Source organism: Mauremys reevesii, linkage group 5 (assembly GCF_016161935.1).
Source record: "Mauremys reevesii isolate NIE-2019 linkage group 5, ASM1616193v1, whole genome shotgun sequence".
Taxonomy (NCBI): Eukaryota; Metazoa; Chordata; order Testudines; family Geoemydidae; genus Mauremys; species Mauremys reevesii.
In genome coordinates, this window is record NC_052627.1 from 32282525 (window position 1) to 32299708 (window position 17184).

The following is a 17184-nucleotide window of genomic DNA, read 5'->3' on the forward strand; positions in this document are numbered from 1 at the left end:
TTTTCAGTGATCACAGATCATGTGCTGAATTCTCACTCCCTATTCAAGTCTAACCTGAATCACTTGGAAAGGAATGCAATAACTTTGTTTGACATACAGATGTACAAAAATGAATTATGTGCATATTTAACATGCCTTTACAGCAAGGATGTCATAAAACACATTACAAGGTGAAAATTCCAGCTAGGGAAGAAGTTTAATACCTTGCTACTATTAATTGTTGTTGTTTGTCGCCCTTAAAGGAAATGCCTCTGTCTTTCTGTTTTAGGATTGAGCAGGTAACGCTGAAGCACATCATCTTACGCCTTGGTAGCTATTGTAGTGTCATGGTCATTTAAATGGGAAGTAGACAAAAAAATTCTTCAAGCTACGGTTTAGTGTGCCAAATTCAGTTCAGGTGCCAGCACCTGAATGGAAGTTATTGCCCCGTTGGAGTTGGTAATTTAGTTGGCTGCACAGAAGTAATTCTTAGTACTTTATACTTCCTGTGAGTTGTGCAAATGGATAGTACTTGATGATAAATCAGGAAGGAAACAAATGTTGTACAGACTTTTTAAATTGTGGGTGTGGGAGATGGCTGTGTGTTTTCCAAACAACATTTGGTTGGGAAATTGAATGTCAAGCACTGATCGTAATGACAGATGCTGGGAATTGGATGGCTATGGAGAATTTTATCTCCTCTTTTACACCACTAGAGGATGGTCCCTCTGGATCAAATGTTAAGGAATCCTAATAGTGATGGGTGAGGAAACTGGACCTGCAGATGCCTGTACAATACATCATCTGGAAAGAGAATGTAGAGCTACCAGTGTGACACTTTTCACGACCACCAAATTCAATGCAATGCATACAAACAAATCATTATGGGCTGCTATGCCATAGTAGTTAGTAGGAAAGCAATTCTTTTGTGGGGTTCACAGGTGAATGCAGATATTATACGGGGATATTATTAAGGTTATCCTCTGTTTCACTTTGCTTTCTTAGCTCAGAAAAAGGAGTACGATACACAGCATACTAACGATGTGTATCTGTTTCAGTTTGCAGCTCATCTAGTGCAAATCAAATATCCAAGAGTCTGCATTCTGGATGGAGGCATAAACAAGATCAAGCCAACTGGTCTTCTGACAGTTCCTTCTCCACAGATATGAGCAACTACAAATTTTGAGAGACTTTAAAGTTAGAGGGTTCTGTCGACTGTGTGTGAGCATCATAAATCCTAAGGGCATTATGACATCTGCGGTATACAAGAAATCCAAAGTGATCAGTGTCTTTCCATGTGGATCTGGAGTGAAGGAGCTTTGATTTTATCATTTGACATGGAACTTCAGTTGGACTGGATGAAAAATGTGAAGCTTTAAATCTTGCAAGGGACTTCCTTCAGCAGCAATGAAATCTGCATCAAGCATTGTCAGGTTCCAGTATAACAGCAGTGTAGCTAAGGTAAATATTTAGGGTCTATACATATTTCAGCAAAACAGGAGAAACCATTGCCAGAGAGATCACAGTTGCATTAAATAGATTATTGTTAAGAAATATTTTAGAGCGTGAACATTGCAAGTAATAGGCTGAAATTGTATCACACACATCTTTCTACAAATAACATTTTTTTCCTATCAAATCTTTAAAGAATAAATGCTGCATTTAGTGATCCACTTTTGTTCTGGGCAGCTGTTTTCTGATCTGGACAGGAAATGGAAATAAATAAATCCCAAACTGGAAATCACTGTTCAGAGTGCTGCTGAATATATCCAAATATATACCTTCTTTTAGAGAATTGTTCATTCAGCTTTCATTTACTCTGTTATTACCGTAGCTGTTTCAGAGTAGGCCTCATCCTGTGCAAATAATTTCCGGAAACATGAGAATTTATAAAATATGCAGAAAAATAGGCTTCTGACTATACTTTGGGAAGTGACAAAAGATTAATTAGCCAAGCCAATTAGTCCATATTTGAAACACTTATAAAGGAAAAAAAGCCGTTCTGTTTTTTCACACCATAGGACTCCCCAACCTTTCATAGAAATGTACATTCTAATTGAAGGTGGAAAAGGTGTATTGGGCAGGGGCGGCTCCAGGCCCCAGCACACCAAGCGCGTGCTTGGGGCGGCATGCCACGGGAGGTGCTCTGTCAGTCAGCGGGAGGGGGGCAGGCAGGGTGCCTTCGGCGGCATGCCTGCGGAGGGTCCGCTGGTCCCACGGCTCTGGTGGACCTCCCGCAGGCACACCTGCGGAGGGTCCACTGGTCCCATGGCTCCACCAAAGCCGCGGGACCAGCAGACCCTCCGCAGGCACGCCTGCGGGAGGTCCACCGGAGCTGCGGGACCGGCGAGCGGCAGAGCGTCCCCCGCAGCATGAGGCCGTGCTTGGGGCGGCGAAATGTCTAGAGCCGCCCCTGGTATTGGGTGATCTGCTTTATTCCACCTGCCAGTGTAGTCCCTTTTTGAAGGACCACTTCGTGAGTCTGAACTTTAAAACTGAGACAGCAATCATATCTCTAAAATATAATATATGCCAGTGCTGCAGTTGAGTGAAAGCAAATACCACAAGTGGGATGAGATGGTTTTGGGTAAAGAGAGTTTGGAAATGACTTTTCTTGCAATCAGAAGCCAAGAGTGTCAAAAACAGAGAGCGGGCAGGAAATGGGGTCTGTCTGCTGCCAAGGAGCTAAAAGGGAGGGTGACTTTATTTTTTATGTTATGTTGTTTTGGCTTTATTTATGTGAAACTCACCTTTTTGGATATGGTGAAAAATACCTGAATTCTATACCTCACAGTTCTAGCTTATCCCCAGTTTAGCCCCAGCTTTGCTATGGTTCCAAAAATTCATTTTTCTAAGTAATTTTTTAAAAAAAAACTGTAAAAATATACAATAATCTATATCTTCCTGTACATCACTGATAAAAGTATAATATTTTTCATCCATGAAAGATGTGATGCAGGCTGTAGGCTCCCTAAATCAATGGCATTAAAATAAATGTATTGTGCCCTAATGCCCTGAAAGCAAGAGCCAGTGAGGGAGAGCTGATGTTTAAAGGGAAAAAACTTTGAGATGGTACTAAGATTATTCCTTTAACTTTAAAATTAGAAAACTTCCTTATACATCCTTCCGGGTATTATTTGCTTTTAAAATGTGGTTGTAGATATTAAAGTAGCTTGTAAAATAAAAAGCATTAAAGATTTGTTAGTGTGAGCAGATGGGAGTTTGTCATTTGAGTTGACACAATGTTCCTTTTTTTTTAGTGTGGTCCATGAAATATAAAGGTTTACAATAAAAGTACAGTGTTAGTATACAAGGACTTACTCTGGAAAAAGTGACTAAAACTAGTGCTTGCCCTAGTTTGGAAATTCATGTGATGATTTGGTTTTAACTTTGCAAATAGAGCATTGCAGCAGCTCAGTATATTTACATTTTTCTTTCCTTATGTCATAAAAGATTAATTTCCAATATTAAGCCATTTGAAGAAAGGCTAAACACAGGCCATGTGCTCTTCTGTAGATCGCCGACAAGATTATCTCATAACTCCTTACACTGAAACTGTGGAAGATCAGCATTCTAGAGGGAGCTGTTCCACCAGAGCATTGGATCTGGACTGCTCAATGAGCAGGTTTTATTCTGAATTTGATTCATAGGCTCACTTGTGGCACACCATTAGCAATTCTTGATACCACCAGGTGACTGTGTTCTTAGTAGCCCTACATACTGCATTATTCTTCATACTGGAAATATATGTCAAGAAAAAAAATTCCTCTGACACCTTTTGTCTGAGGAGTGCTCTAATTTATGGTAGAGACTACACAATGGCAGTGCTTTATATATGTGACGAGGTGGTGGCGCATTGTCTGGTCCCACGTGAACAAGGAGTTGACTGCAACTCAGTGTCTCCCTCCATTTATACAGGTGCTCAGAAGGATGGGTGGCAGAGGGGAGAGAATGCCTTTTGGAAGGTAGGGCTCCACAACTAGTATCATCTAGGACTCATCTGAACCTTAAGCTCTAGGAAGTTTTCCCTGTTTCTTTTTACAGGTACGTTAACTTAAGTTTTAGAACAAGAAAGCAAATTACTTTTTGAGGAAGTAGCTCACAGCCCCTGTATTTTCTTCTGTTGATTCATTCAACTAGTTTACGATATTTGAAATGTAAAACATTTATTGACAATTTTCTACGTTAAAAATGAGATCAAGTTGAATTAACTAATAATTATAACCTTTGTTATAATCTTCTATACAGGGCAAGTTTTTGAAAAGAGGATCAATTAAAGGGGTGGTGTTGGGTGATAGTTTGTGTTGCAAGTTCTTGTTTATGGTAAATCTTCACGTGGACAAGAGTCAAAAAAAAAAAAAAAAAAAAAAAAGAAATGTGCAAGACCAGGAAATGCATTGAGCAACATCTAATTACAGTGAAGCAATTAGAAATGTGTTATACCATTTACCTTAACACTTGCATAACTTAAACCGGACCAGATTGAGTTGCTAATGTGTAGCACTACTTATTACTTTGTTATTGACATTTTAAAAGGCTGAATAGAGGGAATGAGGATATAGAAAACTTCAGACTTTTAAAGAAAGGAATTGCACCTCATTTCTAGACTCCACTTTTATTGGTGTGTCTCAGATATGTTTTTGTTACAACTAAAAGGTACCACCACGCACAATGGGTCTTGTCAGTCTGAGAACTCTGCATGAAAATCTGTGTGTGTCTGGTTTCTGTTATGCCAGTTCCAGCACTCAGTGACAAAAATTGATTTTATCTTTTCCTCTTAGAAGTGTGAGATTCTTGCAATTGTTTGGTAACTTGTTCTCGCTACAAAATTCTGTTTTTATGCTATCTAGTTTACAGGAGAAAAGTAGACCTGTGTTTTGGTCATTGAGATTCTCACACTACCTCTATTCCACCAGTTCTGGCACTGCTGGGAAGTCCTGCTGTTGACATGGAGTTATGCCAGACTGCCAGGATGTCCAATGAAAGCATAGAAAGATGACATCAGCTATGCCCTTCTTCTGGTAGTCCCATTCCCCCTTGGCCTTTACAGGCCATTATGTAATTGCTGTTCTGCCAGTACATTCTCCATAGCCCCAGGACCCAGCCCAGCACCATCCTCTGATATTTTCATTATGTTCTTCTTCCAAAGGTTTTTCTGGCACCCAAAGGTATTTGTATAGTGAGTTTTTTGGGCAAAGGCAGTTAGTTCTCACATCCTTGATCTCCCTCCTGCCTTTATGCTTGGCAGGGGCCTTCCTTTCTGGCTAAAACTTTGTCCCTTCCTCAGCCTCATTCCAGAGCAAGTTCTCCATGGTCCATGTTGCCAATTCAGGGTGGTCCCCACTCATGTAAGGAGTTGCCCAAATGACTGTTATGTGCCACTCACCTCAAGGCAGATGCAGGCCAGGTTCCAATCAATCCTTTTTCCCCAGGACTGCACCTTGAGGTGGTGGGCGGCTTGCATGCTCTGATGACCCTGAGAGCTGTGCTGGAGGGAGCAGAATTCCTGGAAGGGCCATCCAAATCACACAGGTCAAAGAGTAGGAGCCAGTTTAAAGGCAATCTACCAGTAAGGAGTACTGGTAAGGAGTTGTGAATCAGGCTAACAACCTATGCAAAAATACTTTCTGGTATGGAAACAATGCAGAGAGAAGACCAGTCTGCCACAGATTTGACAATGCAGGCATTGACAGTGGAGAACCACAGTCTGTTGGACAAAAGACAAGATAATTCCAGCCAACCAGCAATCCAGCTGAGACGACGACGATGATGGAAAATCAAAGTTGCAGGGAAGGTCTTAATCTGAAATGGCATTAAGGTTAAGACAAAAATTGGGTGTTGGAATGTTAGATTGCTTTGGAGCACAGGTAGACTGATACAAGTTATCAGAGAAATGAAAATTTGGCCTAAGTATACTTTGAGTAAGAGGAGGTAAACTGGATAAGACAAATTTGTCGGAAGGTGTGATTGTTTTATATGCTGGAAGAGAGAATGTTGCACACTGGGAATATGTAGGCTTATTATTGAACAAGGAAGCTACTAAAGCACTGAAAGAATGGAAACCTGTAAACTCAAGAATAAAGACTACTCACTTTGTGACGAACTTTGCAAAAGTCACAGTTTTTCAGTAGTATGTGCCAACAAACAACAGAAAAGAATGGTTCAAAGACAGTTTCTATTGATTGCAGAGCCTCCTTTACAAGATCTATTAATATGTCATTGTCTCATGGAAGCTCAAGATGCACAGGTTGGTGGTGTTAATACCGATATGAATACATTACGGGCAGATGTGGCATTCCCTAGACAGATGACAATGATGAATGTTTTGTTGAACTCTGCGTCCTAAGCAATTTTTGCATTGGGATTACACTTTTCCATATAAACTGACATGGATATTAAATGATGCTTCGCCTAGAAACAGTGTTTTGTATTATTTTGAATAGGATGAAAATTTCTATTGACAAAGTACTCAGAGAGGAATAGGCTGGATTTCAATCCAGAAGGTTGTGTTCAGACCAGATTTTCGCATTTGAGAAGACTCATTGAGCAAGGCTTAAAATACCAGCAGAAGATAATTTCCTTGATTTCACAAAATCATTTGATAGTGTCCACACAGAAGCCCTCTGGAAGATCCTGAGACACTAAGGAATTCCAGCAAGGATTGTTAATTTGGTAAAAGCTTTGTATGCCAAGTCTGTGTGCTGCATCAGGACAGAGAGCAGAGACCCACAATGGTTTAAGATTGTTACTGGCATAAGGCATACAATCTCCACTTTTCTTCTACCTTGTAATGAGAAAAGTGACTGTGGCTGCTGAGGATAGTGATGTTTTGTTCGGGAAAGAGAAAAGATGCAAGATTTAGATTTTGCAGATTATATAGTTGTATATGGGTTGTATATGTGTCTGGATTTGGGCTTGAATAGCAGGGTCAACCACCCAAATCTCCCTCATGTGAGTATTGATGACACAAGAAGGATGCTCTTCGGGGCATCTGTTAGCTGGAGTTTAAAGCCATGGAGTATACATTGAAGGAGTTGATCCCTTCCCAGGAAAACAGAACTTCGTCAACCAGAAGGCTGTGCCTTACATTGTCATAGAGTGAGACACACTGAGCTCTTGTCTTTGATCAGAGGTAATCAGGATTCTTGACCTAAACAATAGATGATATGTGTAGTCTCCAGAAATGCAGACTATAACGTACAACAAAGGCATGCCATTATATTTGGTCTACATTTGCAACCTGGGTATAAGCCCTAATGAAGCTTCTTCAGTCAGAGAATGTTTATATTTTCTCTTACCTGGTTTTCACAAAGGCATGAGTTCATATGTTGGTATCAGGAGCTATGAGAATCACTGTGGCCTTGTTATCCCCACATTTCTAAATATCTTTTCCTATCAAAAGGATTAGACAGGCCTACCACTCTCCTGTATGAAGTTGGAAACTTAATTTGCTCTTGTAAGCCTTGTCCCAACACCTTTTGAGTCACCATCTGTGTTTCCATACTACTATTCCCTGGGTACACCCTGCACAGATCCACTAAGAGAGGAACTATTATCTCTTCCAGAAGATTATTTCTATCTAGGAGGAACCAACTCCTTTTAATCTGTGAAGACAGATTTGACATCAGGCTTGTGTGTTTGGCTAGAAAAACATATTTTTTTCCTTAACTGATCCCACCTTTCTAATGCCAGCATCATCATCCTTTTTGATTTGCAGCTTGCGAAGCAAATTGATGTCAGAGATGACTATCTGTTTTTGGAAGAAGTCTATATAGTCTCCCAGGTAAGTGTTAGGCTATTAATTTTGTGGTGAACAATGCCCTAAGTGATATCACTGTAATATCAGTAGGACAACTAAATCTGTAGTCTATTCATTATCTTAACAAACCCATTTAGTACCATCATAATCACATTACTGAACAAAAGTTAATATTGCAGGGGGCCGTCCCAGCTGTCAGTGTGAAATAATCCAACATCTATTATGCACAGTTTAAAAAATATGACTGGCAAAGTGTAGGGATCTGTTTACAGTGATTACACTGTATTTTTGGTGTCATTCACTGGATGAGTTTAGATTAGACATAATATATTGCTTGCAAAGCTTTTGGCCTCCTTCCAAAACCTGTTCAATCATACTGTAAATCACTACGATGGTTTTGTTCTAAATCAACCTGTTGTGGTCTCTTGGTGTTATTACTACAGGATGACCTCAGACAGTACACACTTCTAATTCAACTATTTTATTTCTAGATTAAAATTTTATTGTATGCTTTAGCAGCCATATTCCATGATGCACTGATACATAACGATGCCCAGGACACAGTAACCTGTCTGAGGGAAGAGATAAAGTACATAAACACATGGATTTATGCAGCAATCATTATGTTAAATGAGATGAGCATAGCCAGACGTTAGAGAGCCAGCTTCAAAGTGATTACATTATGAATTACTGACTACAACAGTCTTGAACTGAAGGGGGCCAAAAATCTTTGCCAGATATGGTATCTAGCACAACATACTCTTAAAAAGAAGTCTTCATGGTTTTAGTTCTGGTGAAAGGTGCCAGTTTGATGGATCGGGGAATAAAGGCTTAGAACTGAAATCTTAGAAGTCTACAGAACAAGAATATGGCATAATTTTTTTTGTTTGTTTTTTGTTTTTGGGAGGTCCAGTGTTTAGGGTGCTAGCTTGGCTGTTGGGAGGCCTGTACTCAGTTCCCTTCTATAGACTTCCTGTGTGACCTTAGGCAAGTCACTTAGTCTCTCTGTGCCTCAGTTTCCCCATCTGTAAAATTAGATTAATAGCACTGCTCTATCAGGGGTTCTGTGAGGAGAAATACACTAAAGATTGTGGTACACTCAGATACTATAGTGATGGGGACCATATAGGTACATAAGATAAGGTAAATACTTCGTTCTTTGGAACAAGTGAGTCCTTTGCTTTTCTAACATATCAAGCAGTCAGAAGCATGTGACAACCTGACTCCACCACCCCAATGTAGGGAAAATGGACCTGGAGCTACGGAATAGAGCAGAGAGAAGCTTGAAGGACAGGGAGGACCTCATCCAGCTGGGCCATGGGGTATGTCCCAGGGTACTCCTGGACTCTAAAGAAAAGAGTCTGGTGGGGCTACAGGTTCCCCTTCCCACCCCCAAATCTTAAAATGACTCCTAAATTTCCTGGGGGTAGGAGCCCATAACCAGCCCCCCTGCTCCCAATTGAGCAGGAGGATGCGGGCAGCAAACATTTCTCCTTGCTCTAGAGGATTGGGACCCTGCAGTGGAGGAATCCGAGAATTCCCTAGAGGGCTTCAGGCACTGTGGAAAGCAAGCTGTAAAATACCTCATCAGTGTCACTGTAAGGCACCTTCGCCTGTGAAGCAGGCTACCAGGGCAAAGAGACCCACAAAGAGCAAAAAGAAAAAAAAAGTGGGGGGGGCGGGGAGGGATTGTGCTCTCTGACTCTTCCTCCTCCCCCTCCTCTGCAGAGGAAGGAGAGCTATTGGGCTTTGTATCTGAGCAGGCTCAGGGGAAGACACAACACAGATTCTCCCCTTGTCCCCGCCCACAAAGTTTGAGGCCATGTACAGAAAGGTTGTATCTACCGTACAGATCCAGCTCAACAGGCTTCAGAGAGCAAGCCTCAATGCAAATTTATACCCTCAGAAGTCTCTCCTAAGGCTTCAGTTCCCCAGAATTTCCTTTGAGGATGTGATCATGGAGGAGTGGGACAAGCCTGACAAAGGCAAACATATCAGTAAAAATCTCCTCAGGTTCTACAGGCTATAGGAGCCAAAGAACTCTCTTGCTGAGGTCCCAAAGGTCACTGCTGCTGTTTCATCCCTAGCAAGTGATATGGTTATCCCCTCAGAAGGGGAATTCTTCCCTAAGGACCAGACAGGAAAGTGGAGGCCAATCTCATAAAAAAAACTTTGAGGCCTCTTCGCCTACCTTGAGGGGGTGTCTCACAGCAACGTGCTTTGCTAGAGCATGTCTCCTGTCTGGAGGATCTCAGGGTACTAAGGGATAGAGATCACACTGATTTCAGCACTACTCTTAAAAAAAATCTCCGTAACAACAGTGTTTATAGCCAAAACTTCACTGAATACAACGAAGTTTTCAGCCAGTGCCATGGCATCCACATGCAGCTCCATCCTTGGAAGGTGGATTCCCATTCTAAATAGATTGTGTGCTCAGCAAAATGTACAGGCTCCATTCTCTTTAGACCAAAGCTAGAAGAAGTGGTTGTGGAAAATTCAGCGAAATACAAGCAGTTCCTCCTGTCCTTGTTAAATGCCCTCATGAAAGAATACAAGCTGATGTTCAGACAGAGATGCTCCTTTCCCCTCTCTACCTTGCAGAAGTATCAGTGAAGGGAAAGCAGATTCTCTACAGGTAAGCCCTGAAATCAAGGTTTGGGGGGAAAAGCCCAGAGGTGACCCCGCAGCTTCCAAGACCACCTTATGACAATGATCAGGTGTGTCTACTCCCAGAGCTGAAGCTAGGAGGCAGGATTTCCCACATCACAGAGCAGAGGTATGCATCCACAATGGACACATGGGTGGAGGACACAGTGAGCCAGGAGTACTCCCTCAAACTTGAGGGCTCCACCTTATCCTTTCTTCATCAAGTCACTCAATTCCAACTAGCCCCGAAAAATGTGAGCCAATCCAGAACAAGATTTCTCATCTTCTGGATAGAGGAGTATTAGAAAGCCTGCCCTCAGAAGAAACATTCTTATGGTTTGACTCCATCTTCTTTATGGTTCAGAAGCTTGAGGTGGGGGAGTTAGAGCCATCCTCGACCTAAGAGGCTCAGCAGCTGGCTGACAAGGACACAATTCCAAATGGTAACCTTGGCCTCGACAGTGCCTTGTTATCTCAAGGACACTTCCTGACATCAGTGGATCATAAGGTCATGTCACTGCAGACTCCTGAGATTCCTTTATGGCAGGAAGCATTACCAGTACCAAAACCTGCCTTTTTGGACTGTTCAGTCCCCAGGGTCTTTACAAAAGTAAGGTAGTGATCATAGCCAGGCACAGGTACACCATCTCGACGACATGCTGATAAGAGCCCCATCCCAAGCCAAAGTGCACAAAGTCACAGCTCAGACTCTGGACCTCCTGAAAGCATATGGCTTTGTCTTCAACATAAAAAAGAGCTCTCTGATTCCTTCAACCATCATCTCTCACCTAGGATTGGACATAGATAGAAAAATCTATCCGTCACTTGAAAGGTTCTAGAAGATCCAGGATCTTGTCATCTGTGGAAGTCATACTAGAGCGCAGTGTCTTCAGCTTTGATTCCTATACATGATACGAGAAGGCCAAACTCAATTGTGAAGATCGCACAACAGGTGCCTTCAATCCTTTCTTCTGGAATCACTCCCCAGAACTCATGAAAGACCCAAGTGCAAGTCCCAATCCAGGCACTCAACCTTTCCAAACTTGTCCCCTTTTCAGGAGTCTGATTTGTCTTGTGTACCCCCAAGTTTCACCTCACTTAAAGACTACTTGCTTACAATATCCTACATAAAAATACAAAAGTGTCACAACACATTATTACTGAAAAATTGCTTCCTTTCTCATTTGTCTATATGAAATTTTAGTTTGTACTGACTTCACTAGTGCTTTTTATCTAGCCTGTTGTAAAACTAGGTAAATATATAGATACGTTGATGTACCCCCAGGGTACGCATACCCCTGGTAGAGAACCATTGCATGAGAATATCTGCAAAGGCCTGCCCCTATGCCTTCCTCACTACTCATACGAGCCTGGAGAGCTAGGGTGCTCATCTGGGTTTTCAAACCACCCAGGGAACATGGAACTTAGAGGAAACATAAATCTTTTATACCTGAGAGCAGTCAAGCTAGTAATTTTTTCAGTACTGTGAACTTAAAGATTCTCGAAAAAGTTTGTACACCCTTCTACGTAAGTTCTCGATCTCTCTGAAGGGAAATCACATCCCAGTTCAGGCAGCCAACGCAACTACTGTAACGTACATAAACCACCAAGGAGGGACAAGGAGCCCAAAGCTACATGTAGAAGTGATGAAAATAATGAAATGGCAGAGCAGTCTCTCCTGTCTCTCAGAGTGATGCACATAAAAGGGGAACTGTACCAGAAGGTGGACCGGCTCAGCAGGTGCAAGCTCAACGATCTGGAGTAATGCCTCAATCAGGAGGTCTTCAGTCTGCTATCGAGGACATTCGTTCTTTCAGCCAATTTTGTTTGCAAGCCGCAAGAATACAAAGAATCCAAGGTACTTTCTCCAGGGAGACAGATTCCGACTCCATGGCCCAGATGGCCCCCAGGTCTACTTTGTGTTCCCACCTTTCCTTTCCTGGGGAAAGTGATTCAGAAAATAAGACGGGAGCAGGAGACGGTCATATTGATAACTCCCTATTGGGCAAAGAGACCTGGTTTTCCAACCTGATAGACCTGACAGTAGTCTCCACTACAATTACCATGGAGACCAGATATCATCTTGCAAGGGCAGTTTCTCCATCCAGATCCAGACCAGTGTCAGCTGACAGCCTGGTTATTGAAAGGAAAGCTTTAGCAAAGTCTTCCAACATAATCAAGAATTTGCTAGCTTCCAGGAGAGACATGACTTTAAAGGCATATTCTGTAAGGGACCAAGGCATAGGCATTCTTGCCTAGCGGTCACAGTTGGGCTGAGGTCTGCCCATCAGCGATGGGAGTCACTGGGCTGGAGTTGGAGGAATTGCAAGGCCAGGTCTCGTAAAGAAGAATCAGGGTCAGAGTCAGCTGGGATCAGAGATCACAGGCAGTACCAGGTTAGAATTGAGAGGCAGGAACTGGAGTCGTAGTCAGGCTGGAGTAAGAGACTAGAGATCAGGAGACGAGGTGAAATCTGGTGTTGCAGCAGGCCAAAGTCTGTGTGGTTGCTCAGACAACTTCCTGGAGCAACCTCTGGGGTTAGGTAGGAGTATTTGGCCAATTAGAGGGCTATAGGATACTGTCATTCTGAGTCACATGAGTGGTATTTTCTGTAGCGCCTACTGTCCATGTGGCTCTCTATCTGTGCCTTTGCATGGCTTCCAGGGGGCACCGTTGGAATATTAGCCACCCCAGGCTCTGTAGATCCAGGTTCTAGTCCCCAGGTCCTTACATACTCTTGCATCTGGTCCAGGTTCAATGTCTGGGGCCAAGAGCATGATATGGACTCCGGGAATCTAGGGTTTGCAGTCCTTTTGGACTTCCTACTGGAAGGCATAGACAAGGGCCTTCAATCCAGGATCATAGCATCAAGTTTCTGCTCTCAGCAGCATCTTTTCCATGGTGTCTGGAATTTGTGCAATAGAATCCCCAAATCTCCACTTTCCTATGAGCTGCCAGATTGGCTCAATGGGATCTACCACTAGTTTTGAAGGATCTAATAGATCATCCCTTCTAGCCACTCACTTCAGTGACTGTCTTTTACCTGTCCATAAAAACTTGTTTTCTGGTCTCTATGGCATCTGCTAAATGGGTATCAGAGCTGGTGGCATTGTCTACGCAAGAACTCATTGTGTGTTCCACAAGATGGTGGTACTGAGAACTCTTTTCTTCCTAAAGTAAATTCACCTTCCATATTTACTAAGAAATCATCCTCCATTCATTCTGTTCGAAGCTTCAACATCTGACAGAGAAGAAGTGGCAAACCTTAGATGTCATAAGAACGCTGAAAATCTACATCAAGCACACAGAATCCATGAGGAGGTCAGGATGCCCTGTTCATGTCCTTCCAGCCTAAATGTCAAGGATTCAGAGTTTGAGTCATCCATCACTAGATGGATTGGGCTCTGTATTGTTGAGGCCTACAAGGCATGAGAAACCCCTGCTCTGGAAGTTTTCAAGGCACACTCCAGAATATCTCTAGCTGACTCATGCAGAGCAGCCACTTGGTTTTCAGCCAGCATCTTCATCAAACACTACTAGGTCAGCTTTCTATCAAAAGCAGATGCCTTCTTTGGCAGGAAGAAACTATAGGTGGTTGCCCAAAAATGTTGTTGCCATTTGAGAAATTCTTACAACAAAGAGAAAAAAGGGACACCCCCCCCACCATCTTATATTCCAAATCTCCGTTCACTGCTCACTACTTCCCAGATGTCTCTGTTGTGGAGACACTGGGATACAGAATGGAAGATTTTCCACTAATCTCCTTTCCGCTAGCAGTGACTTCCTCGATTCTACCCATGCTGGATAGAATATGCGAAAGGGTCAGATATTTTATTTGTGTTGGATCATAAAGATGCAGGCCATATGCCAATTATTATACATAGTTGTAGTGTTCCCATTGAAGTTACTGATACTCTTCTCTGAGTTTTACACAGTTTGGGAATGATTCAGCTGGCAGCAAGAAGGAACAGGGATGGGTGGCCAGTGCACACAGTTTTGCATCTTTGGACCACCTCTGTGAGCTGCAGTGTGGAGAGGAGCAGCCTAGATGTCTCAGAATTGTGGGAGACACTGGTAGAAGAAAGCAGATTATCAGTAAAAAAATCTTCCAGGCTTCAGAAGTCTGGGACAAGAGGGGGAATATCTGGTAAACGTTGATTTGCATTTCTTGAGTGTTCATGGTTACAAGGGGGTACAAACTTTTTCGAGATTCTAAGTTCACAGTACTGAAAAAGTTACCATTTGTGTCAACCTTATTCATCCAGAGGTCAGTTATGTATTCACATGCCCATAATCTCTAGCTAGGTTTGCTCAGACAGCAAGGAATAAACATTAAGTCATCAGTACTGAAGGATTATCATCATCATTATTGATTATGAGAGTTGATGTTAGGTTTCAGCTCAAAAGATTACACAAACTCATATACAGAAGCCTCGCTTCACAGTTGAAATACAGCCACCTCTAAGGTGAAACCTGGTGCAACACCGTAAAAAGTTTAGGACCAAATGTGACTAATACTGTATCTAAATGAAGCTTCAGAAGCCATTTAGGTAGGGAGAAGATTTGTAATTACAAGGGCTGGAATTTGGTCGACACTAGTGTTTACATCCCTGCTCTTAACATAAGTGCCATTGGATTGTAGATGACTACAAGTTAAAGCACCTCCAGTAGTCCAGTGCTTTAACAGCAAACCTTAAACAAGGGCCAGCACTAGCTCAGAGGGAAGAGTGGCACCCACTGAATCCAGTGGCTGCAAAGCTGTACCTTGAATGAGGGAGCAATCACCCCAGCTCCTACCCGATCTCCAGGTGCCACGGTAGCTGCTCCTGCCTCTCCAGGTCTTGCTTTCACCTCCACCCTCCATAATTGCCACAATTACTGCCTGCCAATTAGCAAAGGTGGTCCTTGCCCCCTCTCGCTGCTGGATTGAGACCTGACCAGAATCTGTTGGGCTCTCAGCTCCCAATAAGCCAATGGGGAGACAGTAACTGGAGCTAGGTGGTATGGGGTAGAGTTGTAGGGGACACGAAGCTGAGCGAGGGGTGTTTCTAGATGCAGGGGAGAAACATAGATCATCCCTCCCCATCCCCGTAGATTCCACCGCCCCGACTGAGTCCCTATCACAGGATGTTAATTAGAAAAAAAAGACCTGAATTTTCATTCTCACAAACATATTCCAAAATATATTTGTGATGAAGAAACTGGAGTAGTGGAGAGGTTAGATTAATAGATTTTTAAGGCCAGAAGTGACTATAGTAATTATCTAGTCTAACCTCCTGCATAACACAGGCCATCAGACTCTGTGAATTAATTCCTGCCTCAAGTCCAACTGATGTGCTTGAACTAGAGCATAGCTTTTAGAAAAATTCCCATCTTGATTTAAAAATTTCTGGTCAGGGCGAACCTACCTTAATACTTAGTGAATTGTTCCAATTAGCCTCATTGTTAAAAATGTGAACATTATTTCTGGACTGAATTAGTCTAACTTCAACTTCCAGCCATTGAATCTTGCTATGCCCTTGTTTGCTAGATTGAAGAGCACTCTATTATCAAATTTTTGTTCCTCAAGTAGGTACCAATAAACCATGATCAAGTCAACCTGTAACCTTCTTTTTGTTCATCTAAACAGATTGAGCTCCTTCAGTATATCACTTTTAAGGCATGTTTTCAATTGTTTAATCGTTCTCATTGCTTTACTTTGAATCCTCTCCAATGGTGAAGTTTGGAGTTGTGGATGTCCACTTGCTAAATCCTTCAGTCATCTTTATGGTGTATATATGAAAAACTGTATGTAGCTTCTGCTACAGTTAAGCAATAATGAAATATGGTGCAGTTTGCATTGATTAAAATACTGGCAGTGGTATCAAATATTAATTTAGATTAGCACATGCTGTAAAAATAAATACCTAACTTTACATTCTAGCTCTCCTGTAATAAAATCAGATCATAGCTTTGCCAATAACCATCTACAAGGCAGAAATTGTTTTTGTACATTTTTAAAAAACATTGTCCTTTTGTTCTATTTTCCTTCCAATCTCTCTTTTTTAGGACTTCAAAGTAGCCTTGTGGTTTGAATTTGTAGGAAAGTGATGTGTGGAAGATGCGAAGCAGACCTGAATGTCTTTGAAGGTTGCATGGCTCCTGTATATCATGCTCTTAAAGAGCAACTGTGGTTTGTCATGGCTTGTCCACATTGGGATCAGAACTGCTAGCTCTGAGCTTGTTGAAACACAGGAGAGGGCTAGCAGAGTTCTCTTATGGCATCCCTAAACCAGAGTACACTGTATTTTTTGTCTGAGAATTGTGTTGGAACCATGTTCAAAAATAGTGGTTTGAGCATTGGCCTGCTAAACCCAGAGTTGTGAGTTCAATCCTTGAGGAGGCCACTTAGGGATCTGGGGCAAAAATTGGTCCTGCTAGTGAAGGCAGGGGGCTGGACTCGATGACCTTTCAAGGTCCCTTCCAGTTCTAGGAGATTGGTATATCTCCAGTTATTACTTATTACTATATAGGAGGCTAGCCTATAGCATTGTTTTACTATCATGGTTTTCCTTAATAAATAAATAACATGGCCTCAGAAATTGTGCTAGAGCCCTGCTAGCAACAATCTCATTTAAATATGCTTCTAGCCAATATGGTTTGACTCCACTTCTGTGGCTAGTGAGGCTGGCTGGAAAACAAGAATTCTGTTTCATGAAAAATGTTGAGGCTTCACAATTTGTTTTTGTTCTGTGGTGGAATGAAAATGAGACCTTTTGAAAGTTTTCATGAAAAAACGAGAGAGAGAGAGAGGGAGGGAG

The 17184-nt window shown here is 42.1% G+C and overlaps 1 protein-coding gene across 3 annotated transcripts in view; it reads left to right on the forward strand.

Moving 5' to 3' along the window:
- The window catches only part of TBCK (TBC1 domain containing kinase), a 172628-nt gene extending 170456 nt beyond the window's left edge, over window positions 1-2172 (forward strand). For all 3 annotated transcript variants that reach the window (XM_039539380.1, XM_039539379.1, XM_039539381.1), the window contains one exon: window positions 1038-2172. In XM_039539380.1, the coding sequence (XP_039395314.1) occupies window positions 1038-1148 (111 nt within the window). In that variant the 3' untranslated portion in view covers window positions 1149-2172. The remainder of the gene's footprint in view (window positions 1-1037) is intronic.
- Window positions 2173-17184: the final 15012 nt, after the last annotated feature.